The sequence below is a fragment of the Octodon degus genome, unplaced genomic scaffold (assembly GCF_000260255.1).
Source record: "Octodon degus isolate 3935 unplaced genomic scaffold, OctDeg1.0 scaffold00164, whole genome shotgun sequence".
Classification (NCBI taxonomy): domain Eukaryota; kingdom Metazoa; phylum Chordata; class Mammalia; order Rodentia; family Octodontidae; genus Octodon; species Octodon degus.
Window position 1 is genome coordinate 1,462,061 of NW_004524740.1, and position 20,388 is coordinate 1,482,448.

The following is a 20,388-nucleotide window of genomic DNA, read 5'->3' on the forward strand; positions in this document are numbered from 1 at the left end:
GTTAATTATTGAAACTGTCCTACCAATTTGGTTTGAAACTGTCTCATTGCTATTTGTTTCTCAATAAAATTATGGGGAAAAAATGCTTTTGTTTTCTTTCCATTTTCTTCACATTTAAAGGCCATCATCTTTAAGCATATAATAAGACTGATCCTGACCTGATTGTAGCTTGCCTCTCCACTGTGCGTGTTCCTTGAATGGTCCTTCCCATGCCTGGAGTTCCAGCATATCCCTCAGCTGATAACTCTTATGCTCATATCTTCAGCTCCACTTCCCATTATTGTTGTCGACTGGACTTCACTTCAGGCACTTGTCATAGTTGGAGTTGGGGAGGGAGGACTGTGTTTGGAATCAGAAAACTGATTCTGATACTTCCCTGTGTTACTTTAGACAATTACTTCACCTCTCATGTCTCCTTCCCCCAATGGAAATAATTATATAAATAATGCAAATTGCTGCTTAGGGTTGGTGAGCAGAGTTGATGAGTTATTATATACTAAAGAAGTTTGTATTGCTATAATACAGTATGCAGACATTATTGAAAATTTTTCCTGGCCGGGGAGATGGCTCAGTAGAATAAGCACTTCCCTGGCAAGTGCAAGGGCCTGAATTCAATCCCCAATTCCGCCAAAAAAAAAGAAGAATTTTTCTTGTTACCACTGAGCAGTGAATAGTTAATGCCATGTACCATTCACAAGGCTCTACAACCACACTGTTGGGGTTCATGTGTCACAGTTATTACAGGTGTGTGATGATTGACAAGTTATCTGCCACTCTGTTCCTCATTTCCTTCATCTACAAAATGAAACTAATGGAATGTTCCTAAGTCATTAGAAAAATTACCCAACTTAATTCAAATGGAACATCATACTTGGTACTGAATCAATGTGAATGTCCGTTATTAACTCAGCATCAGAATCTCTTATACTTTATAGTAATGTAGTTTCTTGTGAGGCTGCCGTCTCATTAGGTAACAGCGGTGTTCTGCAGGTCAGATCTTTTAATACACTTTTGTGCTCCTAGAGCCAAGTATACTTCTACATACAGGTGTCATTATGTGTTTACCAAATTCTCAGTTATAGAAAATGAAGTATATATAGAATATCTGATTCAACTTTTATTTCCTTTTCACAGGAAAAAGGTCACTGGCCAGAAGAGCAAGAAGAACATAGCTCATGAAAACAAAAGTTAAAAGCAGACTTCTTTTAAAAAGACTCACAGAAATGTAATTTTATGGTCCCAGCATAAATGTTCTCCAAGACTTGTCATCACTGCTACCAGACATTTGGCATCAAGTCCAAGTACATAAAACTATTGGAAAATGATCCTAAACTACTAATGCATCATGTCAGATTTTGATTTAGCTGAAAACTTTGCAGTGGAAATAATATTTATTGATATTTCTGTGGTTGAATCCAGAGAGATACTTCTTATAGAAGAACAAAACCTTATTCTAAATAACACCCAATGTGGTGAAATCTTAAGGATTTTTCCCTTCAGGTGTGAAGGAAAGTGTGATACATGCCATGGAGAAGCAACAGGAACACAATTTAAAATAAAGTCCTAAAATTGCCCCTCCTACCCTTCACACATAATTACTTGCTCCCTTTTTGTTGTTGTTGTTGTTTTGTTTTGTTTTTCCTGGATGGACAAGAACTATAACAGGATAGCATTCAGACAGAAACCTACTGCTTCTGATATACTTCGTAATTTGTTGATGGCCTTTGGTGGTGTGAGCCACAACAGAGATGTGTCTTCTGTGCTTAGAGTTCAAGTTCCCCAAAATTTTAAATTGTTTGGTCTGTTAAGTATCCTTACACTTCTTTGGTAGGTTGCTTGCACGTAACGGCCATAATGTTGCATCTACAAGATTATGATCAGCCTCTCCTTTCATCCTATGACATTTAATCATGCTCCTTCTTATCTCTGCATTCAAAATGGTTTTGTTCAAAAACTGGCAAATCTGCATAAGGAAGAAAATGCATGTTGCTCAGTGCACTTCTGGCTTCATCCTCTTACAACTTAGCTTTCCCGAAGCTTGATGGCCCTTCACCCTTAAATCACACTGTGACCGAGGTAACTGTCTATAAGCAAGGATTGATCAATTACTAGTTTTGTACTGAAGAATTTAAAAACACCTTATACAAGTAAGGTACTTGACCCCGTGCCCTAGAATGACATGATCATCAGTGCTGCCACAATACTATAATATAGGGAACTCCTCAGCAGCTTTTGAATTAAACTTACTTGGTTTAATCGACTTTTTGTCCCAGAATCAACACGGGCACTCTGTCTTGAATATTTTAGATGGGACAAAAACTGCTAATCTTATAAACATACGATTTTTTTGTTTTTATAAACATGTGATTTTTGTTCTTATAAACAGGATCCTTGTTCAGCATATATTCTGGAAATAGTGCAATCTAGTTGCCTGTTGGGGGACTTTAAATAAGTTCATTAGTTTTTTAATGCTTGAACTTTTCATCTTTGAAATGATATATATCTCAAGTAGGAAGTGTCTAGCACTGTGCTTGAAACTACTCTAGTAAACACACAACACTTCTTTACCAAACGCCTAAGGTTTTTGTAGGAATAGAAAGCTTAACTATTGCTGCCTTTACAATTAATAGTGGAGGTAAAGTGAGTGAACACACAGTGTGCTAGATGCTGCTAGATGTAAGCCATGTTGTGGAAACATCATGGGGGAGCCGTCTAAACCAGATTCGGGATATGCAAGGCTGACACCCTGAATTGAGGGCCGCACACAGAAGTCCATAAGCAAAGTATTCCAGGCACAAAGATCACATCTTCTACAATCTTTGAAATAGTCCCCTATTTTTTTTTTTCTTTTAAGTATTCTCTCCTGTATGACCACCCAATCCATAACAACTAGGTTTGTCAACAGATTAATTCTGAAATCAAACTCCTTTATGCCATTTGGAACTATCTGCTGTGTAAATTTCAGCATTTCACCTAGAAGAGGGGTGAAATGAATGAACGGACAACTAAAAGAACATACAATAACAATAGCTGGTACAAGTGAAAAGGCAAGGACTTTGGAGTCAAATGACTTGTGCGTGTTCTGGTCCTGCTGCTTATAGTGTGATCCGAGAAAAGAACATTGATTTAAGATTGATTTTTTTCAAATCCGCAAAATGCCAATAATGTTATGCACCCTGAGTTTTTAAATGCACATACAGTTCCTGACCAGCGACTTGTACCCATAAGTAATAACTTACTACAAATTGTTTATCCGTCAAAGTCCTAAATAAAGAAGAGCAAAAGTAGGGGGGAAAAAAGCTAATTACAATTAATTTATTAGGGGCTGGGGAGATGGCTCGGTGGAATAAGCGCTTCCCTGGCAAGAGCAAGGGTCTGAGTTCAATCCCCGTTTCAACCAAGAAAACCATTACTTAGGAGCTAAAAGGTTTCACTTATATATCACTTCTCGATAGTAGTTTGATGGGCGCGAAGGAGGGGTGGGAAACACCCTGATGGTCAGGCTAACTGTGCCCCCATCCACCCAAGCACACCTCCATTTTGTCCCTGGCTGAAAAGGAAAAACTGAGATACTCTTAAGTGGCACGATGGCAGAGTCAATCCCAAGAATAGTGCACCTCGGAGGTTTGTAATACTTTTTGGTGTCTTCAGACGGATGCCAAAAGAAAGGCAGAGTACCAGGAAAATATCTGGCGCTGTACCCAACAACTGGCGCTGTTAAGCTGTCAAAGGGTCCACCCAGGATCCATCTATTCTTGAATCTTAATGAGTAACAATGAAAGCACACCTGTGTACCAACTATCCAGTTTAAAAATTAGAACTCAGCGTCTGCACAAATCGATGTGCGCGTTTTCAGAAAACCTCAGCAGGGGTCCCTCCCAGACAATGCACCGGCTCACACCCGCCCAGCTCCCGCCTCGCACAGCGTCTCCACCCCACCGCCGGGTCACGTGACGAGCACCGGTTCCCGGGGCGCGGGCTCACGTGGGCTCGCGGCCCCGCCCCGTCACCAGGGCCGCGGCGAGGTGGGGCCTGGCGTTTGCCCCGGAAGTGGCTGTCTTCGCCTGACAGCTGCTGGCGCGGCGGCGGCCGGTCTGAGGAAGATGGCGCTGCGGCCGGGAGCGGGAGCTGGCGGCGGGGCCGCGGGCCCTGGAGCGGGGGCGGCCGGCGGAGGCAGGTGGGTGTGAGGACGGGGGCGGGCGGAGCCCGGCGGGCCTCGCGGGCCGCAGGCGCCGCCGACCTGGTTCGCAGGCCCCGCGGAGGTCAGGGGTGCTCGCCGGTTACGGCCGTTTCCCCAGCCCCAGTCCTGTCGTTGGAACGAGGTGCGGGACGAAGGTACTGCCCGGGGGACCCGGGCGGGTGGGTGGGGCCCGGGGTCGCGCGGCGGGGTGGGCGGGTGCGGAACCCCGGCTCCCCGCAGCCGAGCCGCCGGGGTCTCCCCTTTCCAGCGCCTTCTGGGCTTCAGCAGGGGCGTTGCAGGGAATGCTGTGAAATATCTGGGCACAAAGCGGGAGGAACTGTTTCCGATACGTACGTGTGTGTTTTGTCTTCTCCTTTTCGAGAGCATCCCTTCCTGTCCTTTTACTTTATTGTCTTAACACAGCACAAACAGCAGGACAATTGGAGGACCTTTGAATTAGTAATTGTCTTGTGATGAACCTCTTGTGTAACTCTAAAACTTGTCTGCCTTCTTTAAAGAGGCATTTAAAAACAAAGAAAATTCACTAAACAGGAGTTTTGCATTTATTACAACAAAGCCTCTGGAGTTCTATTTAACCTGTGAGCAAACCTGCCTCTTATTTCAGCTAATTACTGCCTGTGGCTCTTATCCCCAGAATGGTGGTAAAGAGATAAAACGTTTGCAACTTGACAAATTTTGTTGTCTTTTAAGGAAATATTTTATTGCGAATAGTCTTTTCCCTACCTCTATAATGACCTAGTCAGATTTACTCTCACTTGTCAACACATACTGCACACGCATCTGGAGATCAAGCTAGCTCTTTATGGTCAGTACCCTAACGTCATTGGAGAACAGTGTTCATTTGTTTTTACAGTAATTTATGAACACTATAAAAAGAAGATTTTTAAAGCTACTACCTTTTGCCTGTGCTTAATACACGCCAAGAAAAATAAGCCACCTGTCTGTGGCCCCATTTTTAACTATTTCATTAGCTTTCCACAAATTGTTAGCTGGAGAAAATTATATATTAAACCTTTCCGTTTCTTTCTGTATATGGTAGCAGTGTCTAAAAGTTCCTAAGTAAGGCTGGGGGGATAGCGCAGCTGCTGAAGCACCTGCCTGGAAAGTATAAAGTCCTAAGTTCGATCCCTGGTACCACAAAAAAACAAAAAAGTTCCTAAATGACCTTAATTTAAGGAAGTATATGATTATAATGGCACCTAATTCTAGGAAAATAGAAACTTGCAGTTTGGTATTCCAGGCACAAGTTTGTATTTATTTTTAATTGGGTGGGAAGGGCCTCAGGAACAGGAAATTGATAGAAGTTCTCATTTTTACAGTATTTTAATTTCTTTGACCCAGGGACATAGGGTTTTTTTTGTTTTGTTTTGTTTTTTAGTAAATATGACCTGAATTTTGATAGAAATTAGAATGACAGATTTAATTTTTTCTCCTGTAATTGTAATATCAACATTTTCAAATTCTAGAGGATATGTGGGAGAGAAAAACAGTTACAATAACCCTTACTTTGAAAATATATGGTGAATATGTTACATATATTGGAAACATTGAGGCTGATAGCTGTATGCTCAATAAAGAGAATATTATGGTTTTTAGAGAGCAATAGAAGGAGCGGAATTTATTTTGTAAGGAACCTAACATTATGGGTTGCCTAAGTATATTTTAACGAAAAGAAACAAGTAGTACCCTCATCCCGCACCCCATTCTGACGACAGGACTGGGGCTGGGGAAATGACCTTAACCGGTTCCTTGTTGAACTAAGAAGAAAATTAGTGAACTAGATAGAACTGGCCATATTTGATATTTCTCTTTATTGTAAGACTTCAAGCAAAAAACAACCCAAGCATGCCAAGCCGCCACCAAGACTGGGTATAGTGGAGCACACCTGTAATCCTAGCACTGGGGAGGCAGAAAACAGGAGGATCACTACAAGTCCAAGCTGTGTAGTGAGACCCTGTACCAAATACATAAATAAATAAAGAGAATATAAAATAGTTTTTTAAAAAAAAAGTTTGCTCAATCTGGAGAAGACCTTGAGGTTGAACTAAGGAAATTCAGCTTACAGGCACAGTTGTGGGAAAACCAATCACAGTTTTAACAGTAGGTGTGCATCGTAACTTGTACTGTATTCGATGAATTAGAAACCACAGTATCTGGAGGTGATCCATTAGGAAGTCTTTATTTAGGAATCCTGAGAAGTGAAGACTCTTAGCAAATCTAGGTTAGTAGCAAAGTGACTAAAAAGGAATGAAGGGGAGGGTGAGCTTGTGACAAATAGAGCTCCCAAGTCTGTTTTGATACTGAAACTTCAGCAATATATAAATTAATCTTCTACCCTTAAAATCAAATTATTGGTCACTGCTGCTGTTTTTTGCCCCACTTTTGCTGTCTTATCAATATCTTAGCTGCTTGACTAACGAGACTTTTATTGTTGATATTAGTTGTCAGAACATTTCAGAGAATCATTAAAAAAAAAAAAGGTACCTGGGTCACTAGGCAATCTGGATTGCTGAGTTTTTGCCTAAGTTAGGTTTAACAGTAGTTTTCTTAATTTTGTTTTTGTTTGGTGGCAGTATTTCAGTACTGGGGTTGAACCCAGTGCCTTGAATTGAGCTACATCCTCAGCCCTTTCTTTCCTTTTCCTTTTTCTTTTTTTCTTTTTCTTTTTTTTTTTTTTTTTTTTTTTTTTTTTTTTTTGGCAGGATCTTGCCAAATTGCTGATTTGCCCAGGTTGGGCTGGAAGTTGGAATCATCCTGTTTTAGCCTCCCATAGTGCTGGGATTACAGGTGTGACTATTCTGCCCAGCTTGTTTTAATTTTTTAGTAACCTTTATATATGTGTAGCGTATATTCTTGATTACATAGTTGTCTTAGTTGGAACCTCGGCAAACTTTCAGGTTGTGTCCTCTTTTGCCAGAGGAGAAAGCAGACAGGAGGGTAAAGGACATCGCATAGACAAATAAGTCCTTACAGCACACTGAGGAAAAAAAGAAATAGAACTACAGTTTCTAGTTTGTACTAAGCCATTGAAGCATGCTAGTAATTTTAATCTTTAAGGCCGATTTTGAGAAGTCCTGACCGGTTGATTATTAAATGCATTATATTGCTACTAAATTTATCAGTCTTTGTGTATGAACAATGTCTTTCAAAACAAAGTACTACTATGTTTCATCTTCAGTTTTATGTATCTGATCCAGTTAAAGAGAGCCAGGTGTAGTAGCTATATCCCTGCCACTCAGGAAGCTGAGGCAGGAAGAAGACTTGAGTCTAGGCCTTCAAGATCAGCCTGTGCACACAATGAGACCCTTCCCCCCAGTGGAAAAGCAAACAAGCAAGAAAAACACATGCATCACTTAGCCATCCCATTTTGTGTGCAGTTCCAGAAGCTGTTCACTCTTGGCTTCCCTGAGTATAGGCCTGTTGTCCACAGCAGAATTTAGCAGTGATCCAGACCCTGTATAGTGCTCTAACACACAACTAGGTGGATGTCTCACTAAACTCTATAAACTACTTAAAGTTGTTCTTAAAAATTAAGACATTAAAAGAAAAGACATTTTAGAGCCAAGAGACTCTAACATTTAGTTTTTAGCTTTCTCCTAGGAAGGGTGACCTCCATAATAGAAAAATGCAAGGGCATTTTTAAATTTAAATTTGGCATATAATTCTTAGGTTTCACTAGATTCTTTAAAGACTATCTAGCATCCCCCCTTTCAGATCCTTGACTTCCACATTAACCTTTCTCATTCAAAAGATTTTCTTAACTTATCCCCTTTTTCTTTCCCTGTAATCTCACAGAATGAAATCCTCTTCCTTTTCAAATTATATATCTTGCTATCTTGTTATTTGTCTCCCAAATCTTTCTTCCTATGGGTGTAATCTTCCTTTGTTGAAACTCAAAGACCATTATTTTCAAAGATATGATTTTCTTGATATTCATTCTGACCAGCTTTTCTATAGCATTAGATACCAGCAACTTGTCTTGAAACAGGGTCCTTCCTCACTTGGAAACAACTCCTTTAGTTCTTGTACTAGCTTTCTCATTGCTAGACACCTGGCATTTACAACTGAAGGTGGAAAGGTATAATTTAGCTCACAGTTTGGGGGGACTCAGTCATATTAAGCTGGCTTCATGGTGGCCAGGGACCAGAGCAGGAAACAGTGCCAGAGAGCAGTGGGCTAGCGAGGGACTATATGTAGTACCCAAGATCATGCCTCCACGACCCACCAAGAACACTTACCAGCATGTGTTACCAATCTAGACAGGTTATGGAAAATGGTTATATTAAAAATGTACAATATAGACTCAGGTTTGTATTTAGACACAGCTATTATTCCTTTTCAAGTTCTTATCTGTGGAGATACTGAACAACTGCAGCCCAGAGTTTTATTGTGATTTAAGAATCCCACAACTTCACATTTCCTCCTGAGTTGTCACTGTATACTGGGAAATTAACTTGGTTAATTTGGCCTTTCATTTCTACTTATTATACACACACTTATGCCTCACTTCAAGAGTTTGTGTAATTACAATGTACTTTTTGGGACGTGACATCATTGTATTAAAGAACAGAGACATTATTCTTAATAAAAACCTGAGATGGTAGTGTCCCATGCAGTTAGGTACTTTTTATGCCTTTCAAACACTCTGCTTTGTTTTTAATAATGAATTCACAAATTCCTTTGTGTAGCTTAAAAGCCTGACTCAGAAAAAAAGAAAGAAATTGGCAAATCAAGATTAATGGTCACAGTTCTCACTGACCATTTCTCACTTTTTGCTGTGAGAATTCACTAAAGTTGTCCTTCGTTTCTTCTTGTTAGATATGCACCTTGCCTTTGCTGTTTCCTTCTCAGCCAGAGCTCAGTCATTTTGAACCTTTAGGAAGTGCCTCCCTAGATATCTGGTTCTTTCCCCTGAGCTTGACTTACTTTCCTGATTGCCTGCTGTACTGCTCCTTAGGGACAGTACGGCACCTTTCTGCCCAGATCTACTCACTACGAGTTCCTGTTTCCAGTGGACTGGGGGTGGGGTGGGAGTGGGGCATTCTTTGCCTCTTTTTCTGCTTTTTCGCTGCTCTTCACCCTCCTAACAAGTCCTGTTGACTCTTTTAAATATCTTTCATTTTTTTCCCAAGCCGTTCTTTAGTTATGACCCTTTCGTCTCTTATTAAAATTATTATGGTAGTTTTAGCTAGTTTTCTTGCAAATCTTCTCTGCCGTGGACAGTTAATGGGAGTAACCTAAAGCACCTATCTGGTCTTATTATTCCTTTACTCAAACGCTGGTATTAGGGAAATCAACTCCAAACAGTAATGAGCTACCACTGCACACCCACATGGATGGCTTTCATTAAATAAACAGAAAATATGTATTATGAAGGTTGTGGGAAGATCGGACCCAGTGTGTTGCCAGTGGAAGGGAAAATGGTGCAGCCACTGTGGAAAACAGTTCAGCAGCTTCTCAAAGAGTACACATAAAGGTACTGTATGACCTGACAGCCTTAGCTATGTATCCGAAAGGAACTGAGAGCTCAGATACTCATAGGCCACTTCTCATGCCGGCATAGTCACGCCCACCAAAGGGCAAAAAGTGCCCCAGCATTAGGCAGAAGGTGAATGGGTAAACAAATCTGTACCCTAAAATGGGGTATTAATCATAAGAAACAGGAATTTTAATGCATGCTACAATATAGATGAACTTTGAAAATATTTCTCTAAGAGAAACAAAGCAGATATAAAATGGTAAGTATGGTCTGGTTCAATTTACAGCCGGTATCTGTAGCAGACAAATTTATAGAGACAAGTGAAACAGTGTTTACCAGGTGCTGGGGATGGGAGGATGGACTAATGGGGCTTCATTGTTTAGTGGATACAGAGTTTCTGTTGGAATTAGAGTTGTGGAAGTGGTTAGTGGTACTAGTTGCACAGTTTTGTAAGTATCCTTAATGCCATTGAATTGATGACTTAAAAAATATTTAAATGAATTTTTTTTGATATGGGGTGTGGCAGTATAGTTCACTGGCCTTGAATTCACTGTGTAACCCAGGCTAGCCTCAAAATCATGACAGTCCTTCTGCCTCAGCCTCCCGAGTGCTGGGACTATAGGCTTGTGCCACCGTTCCTGGCCAAAATAAAACATTTTAAAGGCCCTTTTCAATCTGGTTGCTTTTTCATTCTGTATCTTACAGTTGCTGAGTATTCCTCCATCTCTGACCTTAGAGCTTTTGCCCAAACTATGTAGTGTGTCTCTCATCTCCTTTAAAATTCAGCTTAACTGTTACTTCCATGAAAGTTCCAGAAATGTAACCCATTTGAGTTAGTCTCTCTCTCTTCATCTCTGTTAGCATTTTGGACTTCACTTAAAGCAGTTGGTATATGTATCCTGTGGTGTGATGGCATGGTTGCATCTTTGTCTTCAGAATTATGACCTGTTTCAGTCTTTTTTTTCTAACTTTATTTACATTTATTTTATGCTTAATTTATGCCTGTTCCATAAGTTTTTGTTTCTTCAGTTTCTTCTGGGATATCTTTTTCTTCTGTGCAGCTTCCTCCTCTGGTTTGGAAACAATTTGTTCCTTTTCAGTAAGGACCATCTCAGTGTGGCAGGAGGAGCTCATGTTTCAGCTAATCCCGCCATGAGCTCTATAAGTACAGCGGCGCATCTTGGGTCTTTCGTTCACTTGGATATGTTCATAACCAGAGAATCTACATCTAAACCCTTAAGTTCAGCATTACTCCCTGCATGTTAAGCATGTGCAGCAGAAATTCAGCACTCTTTTTGGGCCACCAACCCTGTGTCCAGCCCCACTGTTTGGCCTGGGCACACCTACCAACTCCACCATTGTAACGCCGGAATGGCACACATTGCTTCTTTAATGTGACATCCTTGAGATACTTGGTGGCCTTGCAGATATGCATACCCTTGATGGCCTGTGCAGTTCCTTGCGTGTTCTTAAAGTGAATGCAAAGATTTAAGCCTTTTGATTTGCATGATTCTGTGGGTTTTTCTGGGTAGAGAGAGTAGCGAACCATTTTCACAGGTCACCTCAGGCTGCTCAGAGGAAGAGTTCAGTCCTTTTTGAGTAGTACTCAGTACATGTTCACTGAATGGAAGCTGGCTGCCATTTTATGGGTAGACAAGTTGTAACCTGATGTTGTATGCAGCCTCTGGATATTTAATGCATTAGTTTTGGGCGGTTCAGTATTGTACTGCTGAACAGACACCAGACTTGTCTATGATTCTTTCATTCATGTAACAAATCATATTTTGTTTGAAATCTTTGTATATAGGAACATCATGATATGTTTTTATTCTGTTTTCAGCTTCATGTTTCCAGTTGCAGGTACAATAAGACCTTCTCAAGGTATGTGAAAGCTTAAATTGTGAACTTTTGTTTTTCAGTATTTCTGAACTTACTGATTAAGTGGGTAAATAGTAAGTTCTGGGCTCACCAGATAGCTCAGCGGATTAATGTGCAAATTTAGGCAGACTCAGGGACCAGGGTTTGATTTCTGGGGTGCTGTGCCGCCCCCGCCCCCAGGGCAGGCTGAGATGGAATGAGATTGGGTGTGGCGGTGCACACCTATAATCCTAGCACTTGGGAGACTGAAAACAGGAGGATCACTATGAGTCCAATCTGTGTAGACCCTGTACTAAATACAAAAATAATAATAGTAATAATAAGTTCTCTTGATGCCAAATAGAGTAAAATTTTTCTGTAATCTTTTTTTGTTTGTTTTTGTTTTCTTTTTTTAAGACAGGGTCTCATCTTGTAGTTCTGGATAGTCTTGAACTCACTATGTAGCTCATGCTGGCCTCAAAACTCTCAGCAATCCTCCTGCCTCAGCCTCCCAAGTGCTGGGATTACAGGCTTTTTGTTTACTCTTCTCCTAAATTGTTAGTGCCATAAAGCAGGAGCCAAATATGTTCATGCTGATCAGTATCTCCAGCACCCGTCATATTGGTAGAACATAATAGCTTCCTGTAGATGTTCGTTTAATAAATAAACTTCTCTAGTTAGTTTACACTGCCATATTTTCTTATGCAATATGATCTCATAAATGTGTTCTTTTTAATTCTTGTAAATAAAAGAGATGACATATTCTGAATTAAAGTATTTAAGTCTTTCATTCTTAAAATTTCTCCACCAAGTGTGCCCCTTTGGGTTTAGAGCCAAGGCCCAACAATAGCAGTTCTAGCTGTGGCTTCAAGAAAACAGTAACGAGCTGTAATCTTGACTCATGCCTCAGGCAACTGTAACACAACACTCAGAAAGACTGAGGACTGTGTTACCCTTCTCTTGCTTCTCTGCTCACTTTGTCCTCTCCAGCATATCCTTCCCCCTAACCCCCAGTCCAAGCTGCTTCTGGAAACTGGCCCTTCTCACAGAGCCAGGGGTATGGCAGCCTTATTAGAGAAACAGACTCCAAGGTTACCGACAGTGATGAAAGATAAAGAGCGGCTCAGTAGCAGGTGGTCAGTAGCTCTTCCTGACTGTCTCCATTTATAATCAGTGATAGAGGTTGAGTTTCAGGTAAATTTTTCCGAGGATCAGTTGTATTCTTTTCATTGTGTTCACATTTATGCATTATTTAAGCTCTCTGTAATTACATGTGTCCCAGGTTTAGAGCAAATGGCTAGAGATCTTTTGTTCTTTGAGAAGGTATTACAGAGTTATATCAGGTGTAGATAATTATTTTGCATTTTTAGACTCTTCTAAGTAAAAATATACCTTTGGGGCAAAAAATTCAACAAGAAATCCCAAAGGTTAGCCAGTATCTTCTCTTTTGGACTTTGGAATTGTTTTTGGAGATTTAAAAAAATAAGTATGTTAGGATAGACTTTTTGATCTTTTTTTTTTTCCAGAACCAGGGATTGAACTCAGGCCCTTGTGCTTGCCAGGGAAGCGCTCATTCTACTGAGCCATCTCCCCAGTCCCCACTTTTTGATCATTTGAAGGCTTTAAATTATGCACAGAGGGCCGATGAGATAGCTCAGTGGACTAAGTACTAAGCTCCTGCTTATGCAAGTGCAGGAACCAGGGTTCTATCCTCAGCACCACAAGCTGCCACGGAGACCAGGCATAGTGGCACATGCCTATAATCCTAGCACCACAGAGGCTGAAATCAGGAGGATCACTGCAAGTCTGAGCTGTGTAGTGAGACTCTGTAACAAATACACAAAAATATAAATGAATAGATTATGCACAGATCGTTTCTACAAGCATATGCAAGACACCAACCTCAGGGGTGGCCTAAAATCATGAGTACTTGAATAGAAGACAGGAAAGAAAAGATGTATTTTTCACCTTATGCACCTCTTTTTTGTGATACTGGGGCTTAAACCCAGAATTTCACACATGGTCAGCAAGTTCCCCCAGCACTGTTTCCCCCCCAGCCCTTATAAAACAATTTTTTAAAAAATTTGCTAAGATCCCCAAGCTGACCTCAAGCTTTTGATCCTCCTGCACACACCTCCCAAGTAGCTGGGAATGTAGGGCCAGCACCCAGCCTCACTACAAACACTTTTATGCACTTAAATAGCATACCAATTACCCACATTACCTATTCAAAAATTAAATTAATTAAAATGAATAAACCTGCAGGTCCCAAGGACATGAAGAAAAACATCTTATGTGGCTCTATTTAATCTGCTCATTTCACTTCTCCATAACACCTCAAGGTCTTTGCATTTGATGCTTCCCTCTCTGAAATATCTTCTAATAGCTGCATGATTTGTTATGTTCCTTCAGGTCTGTGCTCAAATGCTACCCTGTTGGAGAGACCTTGTCTGACTATCCTTATAAAAGAACAACCATTCCATTTTCTGAGTCTCCTTTTCCCCCTTACTTGAGTTTTTTCCCTAGTTCTTTTGTATTTTTAGGGAAGGGTCTACAGGGTGTTCAGGGTCTCACTAGTAGACTGGACTCATAGTGATCCGCCTGTTTACAGCCTCCCAAGAGCTGGGATTACAGGTACGTACCACCACACCTAGTCTCTTTTTCCTAGTTCTTAACCATTACCTGATGTACTTTTTAAGATTTTTATTTTTATTTTTACAGTACTAGGAATGGAACCTAGGGCCTTCATACTGAGCTGCATCCCCAACCCTTTTTATTTTTTATTTTGAGACAGGGTCTTGCCAAGTTGCCCAGGCAAGACTCAGTTTATATTCCGCCTGCCTCGGCCTCCCAGAGGTTGCGGTCAGGGGCGACCATGCTCTGCTTGTTTTTTTAAAATTATCTGCTCCAGGGCCTGGGACATAGCTCAGTGGAATAGTGCTTGCCTGACAAGAGCAAAGTCCTGAGTATGATATAATGGTACCACCATTTGATCCCTGGTACCACCAAAAATTATAAATAAATAATAAAATAATCTGCTCTAGTTGTAATGTAGATTTCATAAGGACAAATATCTGATTTTGTTCACTGCTGCATTTTTTTACGACAGTGCCCAAATTGGAGTAGACTCTCAAATACCTAAATAATAATTGAATGAATAAGTCGCCTGTCTTAGTAGCTAGCATTCAAAATTAATGCTTCTGAAATTAAGCTAGGTATAAGTAACCTAGAAAATGAACAAAACCTCAAGATAAATGTTGTATACTTTCTAAATATTATTTACACTTGGCTAAAAAAAAATTTTTAGTTCTAGTACCAACAGGACTGGAACGTGATAAAATACAAAATTAGAATACTGTAACATGCGTGCTCAATCTAGGTAGTGATTTTGTTTTATTCAGTGTCATATACCAAGCATATGGAACTGTACCTTACATATGTTAGGCATTAGTGTTTATTAAATCCTCAAACAAATGTTCTATATTTATTCTCCTCTGTTCTTGAGAATATAGCATTTTATTGGCAAAGTTTGGAAAATACTAGTCTAAGTCATACTTTATGGATAGTTTTTTTGTCATTGCATCTATATGCCAAGGTATACTGTTCATCTTAGAAGAAAAATAGCATTTCCTTGACATACTGAATTTTAAACAGTTTTACAGATGAGAAAGCAAGGTATAGAAAGCTAAGCTAAGCCAATTGCCCAAGGTCCAAAGCTAGGAAGTAGCACTTCTGGTTGGTTCCAGAGTGCATGTGCTTAACTGTTATCTGCTGTCCATGAAAATTCTCTCCAAATTTTCAAAAAGTAAGCATTAAAAAAAAAAAAAAAAGTAAACATTATATCAAACTGTGCCTGTGAGTGAGGAATCAGAGTGGCCTCTAGATGGCTCTTGCTCAAGGCCTCTCATGAGGTTGCAGTAAAGGTGTCATCCAGAAGAACTTAAGTCATCTGAAGACTTCACAGGACGACAGGTTCTGCTGCCAACATGGCTTATTCACGTAGATGGCAAAGCCATGCTGCGTTTGGCAGGAGGCCTCACTTCCTTACCGCATGGGTTCTCCAGAGGGCAGCGGGGGAGCCATCATGCCACAGATGTGCCTTTCCCAGAGCAAGTGCTGTGATTTCCACAGTATTTTGTTGATTATCCTGGTTCATGGTGCAAGGGAATGGCACAAGTATATGAATACTAGGGGGCAGAGATCTTTGGGAGCCAACTTGAAGGCAAAATACCAGAATTAAACCATTCCACTCATTTTTAATTTGCGTATAAATTCTTTAAAACAGATACTGTCTTCTTTTTACAGTGGAGTTTTTGCAGCTTCTCTGAGATAGTACAGCTAAGTAAAGATAAAGTTGGAATTTATCTCTGTCTCATCAGGAATCTAATTTTCTACCCAGTGTGCTCAGTCTAAGTACCAAGTCCCCTAGGTACTTACGCTTTTAAGGAAACAAACTTTGAAACATAGACAGACAGATTTTTTAAATAGATAAGAACAATAAATACAGAATTTCAAAACAAGATGATAGGAAATTAGCAATGGTTAGTATATTGCATATTGTTATATTTAAAGTAGTTGCTCAGGTAGGGCCAGTGAGATAGCTCAGCAGACTAAGCACCTGCGTAGGCCAGCGTAGGGACTGAGGCTTGATCCTGGGCACCACATGCGACGCCTGCCCTGCCCCCAGGTGCGCTGAGCACTCCACTGAGACCAGGTATGGTGGTATGTGCTTGTAATCCCAGCACTAAGGAGGCTGAAAACAGGAGAACTATGAGTCTGAGTCCAAGCTGGTGTAGTGAGATCTGTACTAAATACGTAAAAGAAAAAAAAAAAAAAAGTAGTTGCTCAGATTACCAGATACAGGCACACAAAATTGACCCAACAATATAAGCACTAACTTTTCCTTTCAATGAGCTAATAGAAATTAGTAGTACAGTTATCTTAGCTATCTTGTGAATATGTACATATCTTTTTTCCCCCTTCCTTTTTTTCTCTCTTCCCCCATCCCAGTTGTTTTTTCCTTTTGAGTTACTTTTCCTTTTATTCTATCTATTGTACCTTTTGGATCTTATTTACACTTTTAAGTTTCTTATGCTAGGAAAACAATATGGTATCTACATATGTGATTCTGTTTTATTTCATTTATGAGGACAGTCTCTAATTGCATCTATTTACCTATAAAAACTTTGAGTTTATCTTTATAGCTGAGTAATACTCCATTGTATAAAAATATGCTATCTTTTTTATCCATTCCTCCATTGATGGGCATTTGGGTTGTTTCTAAGATTTAGCTATTACAAATTGTGCTGCTATAAACATGGGTGCGCATATATCACTGTGGTATGATGTTTTCATTTCTTCTGAGAGTAACTGGGTCAAATGGAACCTCTACTCTGAGTTTTTTTAGGAATCTCCACACTAATTTCCACAGCGGTTGTCCCAGTCTGCATTCCCACCAACAGTGGAGAACAGTTTCTCCTGCACACCTCCACCAGCATTTGTTATTGGTTGACTTCTTGATAATAGCCATTCTTTCTGGGGTGAGATGGACTCTCAGTGTTGTTTTAATTTGCATTTCCTGAATGCTATTGAACATTTTTTTATGTATTTATTTGCCATTTATATTTCTTAATCTGACAAGTATGTATTCATCTCAGAAGCCCATTTTTTAAATTGGGTCTTTAAATTTTGAGGGCCTGAATTTTCTTAATTATTTACATGTTCTAGATAGAAGTTGATCTAAGGGACAGTTGGCTAAATGTTTTTTCCCGTTTTGTGGTTGTTCATTTCACTCTGTTGGTGATTTTTTCTTTTTCTTTTTCTTTTTCTTTCTTCTTTTTTTTTGGTGATTTTTCTTGATGTGCAAAGACTTTAATATGATGAGATCACAGTTGTTGAATCTTTGAAGTATTTCCTGTGCAGTTTGGTTTCTGTAAATTGACTTGATACTGATTGTTATTGTTATTTTTTGATACTGATTTTTATACTGCCTTCATGTTTTCTAGCTGGCCTGATGCCAATGCAGCAACAAGGATTTCCTATGGTTTCTGTCATGCAACCTAATATGCAAGGCATGATGGGAATGAATTACAGCTCTCAAATGTCCCAAGGTCCAATTGCTATGCAGGTAATTGCCTTTATGGTTGATTCTTTATATGTGTGTTGTTTGTCATTAGATGTCTGCATACCCAGACTTGTGTTATTTGCGTATTTAGAGATGGCATCTTGTTATATTGCCCAGGGTGGCTTTGAACTCCTGTGGGGTTTTTTGTTTGTTTTTTAAACCTTTTATTTACTCACTTATTAGGTGCAGGGTCTTCCTACACAGCTCAGACTCAGTGATCCTCCTGTCTCAGACTCTTCAGCACTAGGATTACAGACATGCATCACCATACCCAGTTTCAGTGGCTGGCATAGTGCACCTGGGGTCCTGGGCCATGCAGTACCAGGGATTGAACCTGGGTCCTTGCACTTGCCAGGCAGGCACTTAGACCACTGATTTATCTCCCAGCTCCTGAACTCCTATGCTTAAATGATTCTCCTACCTCAGTCTCCCAAGTAGGTGGGGCAACAGGCATGTGCCATAGTCCCCAGCTTTTTTTTTTTTTTTGCCCAATATGGAGATCAAATGTAGTAAGGTGGTCCCTCACTTATTGTGGAGGTAATGTTTCAGAATTTCTGCAATAAGTGAAAATCAGCGAAGTAGTGACGTTATATTTATTTTAGTATTTATCCTTTAAGGCCTTATAAACCCTTCCCACACTCTCACAAATCTTTCCCACACTTTTTTTTTTTTTTTTTTTTGCAGGACCAGGGATTTCAACTCAGGTCCTTGTGCTTGTCAGGGAAGCGCTTATCCTACTGAGCCACCTCCCTGGCCCTTTCCACACTTTTAAAGGCACTTCTTATATTCTTAACCATTTTCTAAACCTATAAACCTATGTAATTTTAACAGTATACATATATTATGTGGTACTGCAAAATTGCATGATATAGTGAAAAATCCACAATAAATAATTTAGATTAATATTTTTTGAAAACTAGCAAAACAGTGAGTTCATGAAAGTCAAACCGTGAAATAATAGCGAGAGACTACCGTAATTCAGGCATGTAGGTAAAATGTAAGTTATTGGAATTAGCAATAAAGGGGCTGGGAGGATGGCTCAGTAGAATAAATGCTTGCCTGGCAAGTGCGAGGGCCTGAGTTCAATCCCCAGTTCTGCCAAAAAAAAAAAAGAATTAGCAGCATAGACTATGGAGTTACATTTTTCATAAATCAGAAATAAAGGGAAAAATAAAAATTGGCCAGAGTACTTAAAGGTATTAAAAAGTGATATAGCAGATGTAAGCAGATTCAAAACTGAAAGTAACCTTCCAAAAGAAATCTTCTTATAATTCCAGCACTCTGGAAGGCTGAAGTAAGAGGTTTACAAGTTTGGAACCAGCCTAGGCAGTGAAGCAAACTTCATGAGACTCTTATTTCATGAGGTGGAGGTGGGATGGCTCCGTATAGGGGCCCTGGGTTTAATCTCCAGTACAAAAAAATAATAATAATATAATTTATGGATGGTTTAATAGATTAGAACTGGCTAAACAATTAGTTAGCTGAAGTTAGGTCAGGTAACACTGTCTAGAATGCAAACAAAATGAAAAGGGAAAAATATAGTATTTTTGTTTTGTTTGCAGTACTGGGACTTGGACCCAGGATCTTGGCACTGAGCTGCATCTACATTCCTGGCCTCTCCCACTTTTTTTTTTTTTTTTATTGTATTTAGTACAGGGTCTCACTATGTAGATCGGATTCTAGTGATCCTCCTTTTTCAGCCTCCAAAGTGCTGGGATTACAGGCGCGTGCCATCACACCTAGTCTCAGTTCCTGTCTCAGTGCACCCTGGGGGTGGGGCTGGCATGGCATGCCAGGAGATCAAATCCCAGCCACTGTGCTCTGCCTAAGCAGGTCCTTTAGTCCACTGAGCTAACTGGCCAGCCCTGCACCACTTTTTGAGGACAATTGTTGCTAAGTTGTCCAGGCTTCCCTTGAATTTAAGATCCTCTTGCCTCAGTCTCTCAGAGTGCTAGAATTATAGGCATGTACCACAACGCCCAGGTATAGGTGAGATTTTGAAGATATAATGAGGAAGCCTAATAACTATTTAGTTAGAATTTTAGAAAGAAAGGCTGGCCTGATAGTTCAGCGGACTAAAGCATCTGCTTAGGCAGAGCACAGCAGCCTGGGTTCGATCCCCAGTGTGCAGTGCTGGCCCTGCCCACAGGGTACGCTGAGACAGGGATTGAGACTGGGCATAGTGGCACATGCCTGTAATCCCAGCACTTGGGAGGCTGAAAACAAGAGAATCACTATGAGTCCAGTCTATGTAGTGAGACCCTGTAGACCCTGTCCTAAATACAGAAAATAAATAAACTTTAAAAAAAGAATTTTAGAAAAAGGGAGGAAAGTAAATTAGAAGACATAATGGCAGAGAAGTTTCCTCAACTGTTGAAAGACATTGATCCACAGATTCAGGAAACCAAATAAATCCAAGCATGATTATATTTAGTTATCTGTTGTTGTCTAGTAATTCCAAAATTTAGTGCTTAAAATAGCAATAGAATGTAGAAAACCTATTTACAGAAGTGATAGCAGAAAGCTTCCCAGACATGCAGAAGCAATTTAACATACAAATTAGGCATTTAATACCTTAGATAACCATAAGTGGAAAAAAACAAACACACTTCATTCTATATCACAAGTAAAATAGAGAAATCTAACACAATAATGAAATCTTAAAAGCTATGAGAAAAACAGAAAATAATTATAAAGGGAAACCTTTTTTTTTTTTTTTTTTTTTTT

General features: G+C 39.9%; 1 protein-coding gene across 10 annotated transcripts in view; it reads left to right on the forward strand.

Annotated features, from left to right (window-relative positions):
* The first annotated feature begins 4,037 nt into the window (after positions 1 to 4,037).
* Positions 4,038 to 20,388, forward strand: part of Synrg (synergin gamma) — a 78,789-nt gene continuing 62,438 nt past the window's right edge. For 6 of the 10 annotated variants that reach the window (XM_023703116.1, XM_023703117.1, XM_023703119.1 and 3 more), the window contains exons 1-3: positions 4,038 to 4,177; positions 11,521 to 11,561; positions 17,543 to 17,664. In XM_023703116.1, coding sequence (XP_023558884.1) covers positions 4,104 to 4,177; positions 11,521 to 11,561; positions 17,543 to 17,664 — 237 coding nt within the window. In that variant the 5' untranslated portion in view covers positions 4,038 to 4,103. Of the gene's footprint in view, positions 4,178 to 4,257; positions 4,336 to 11,520; positions 11,562 to 17,542; positions 17,665 to 20,388 lie in introns of those variants that run through there. The other 4 variants (XM_004642996.2, XM_004642997.2, XM_004642998.2 and 1 more) reach the window with 2 other exon arrangements.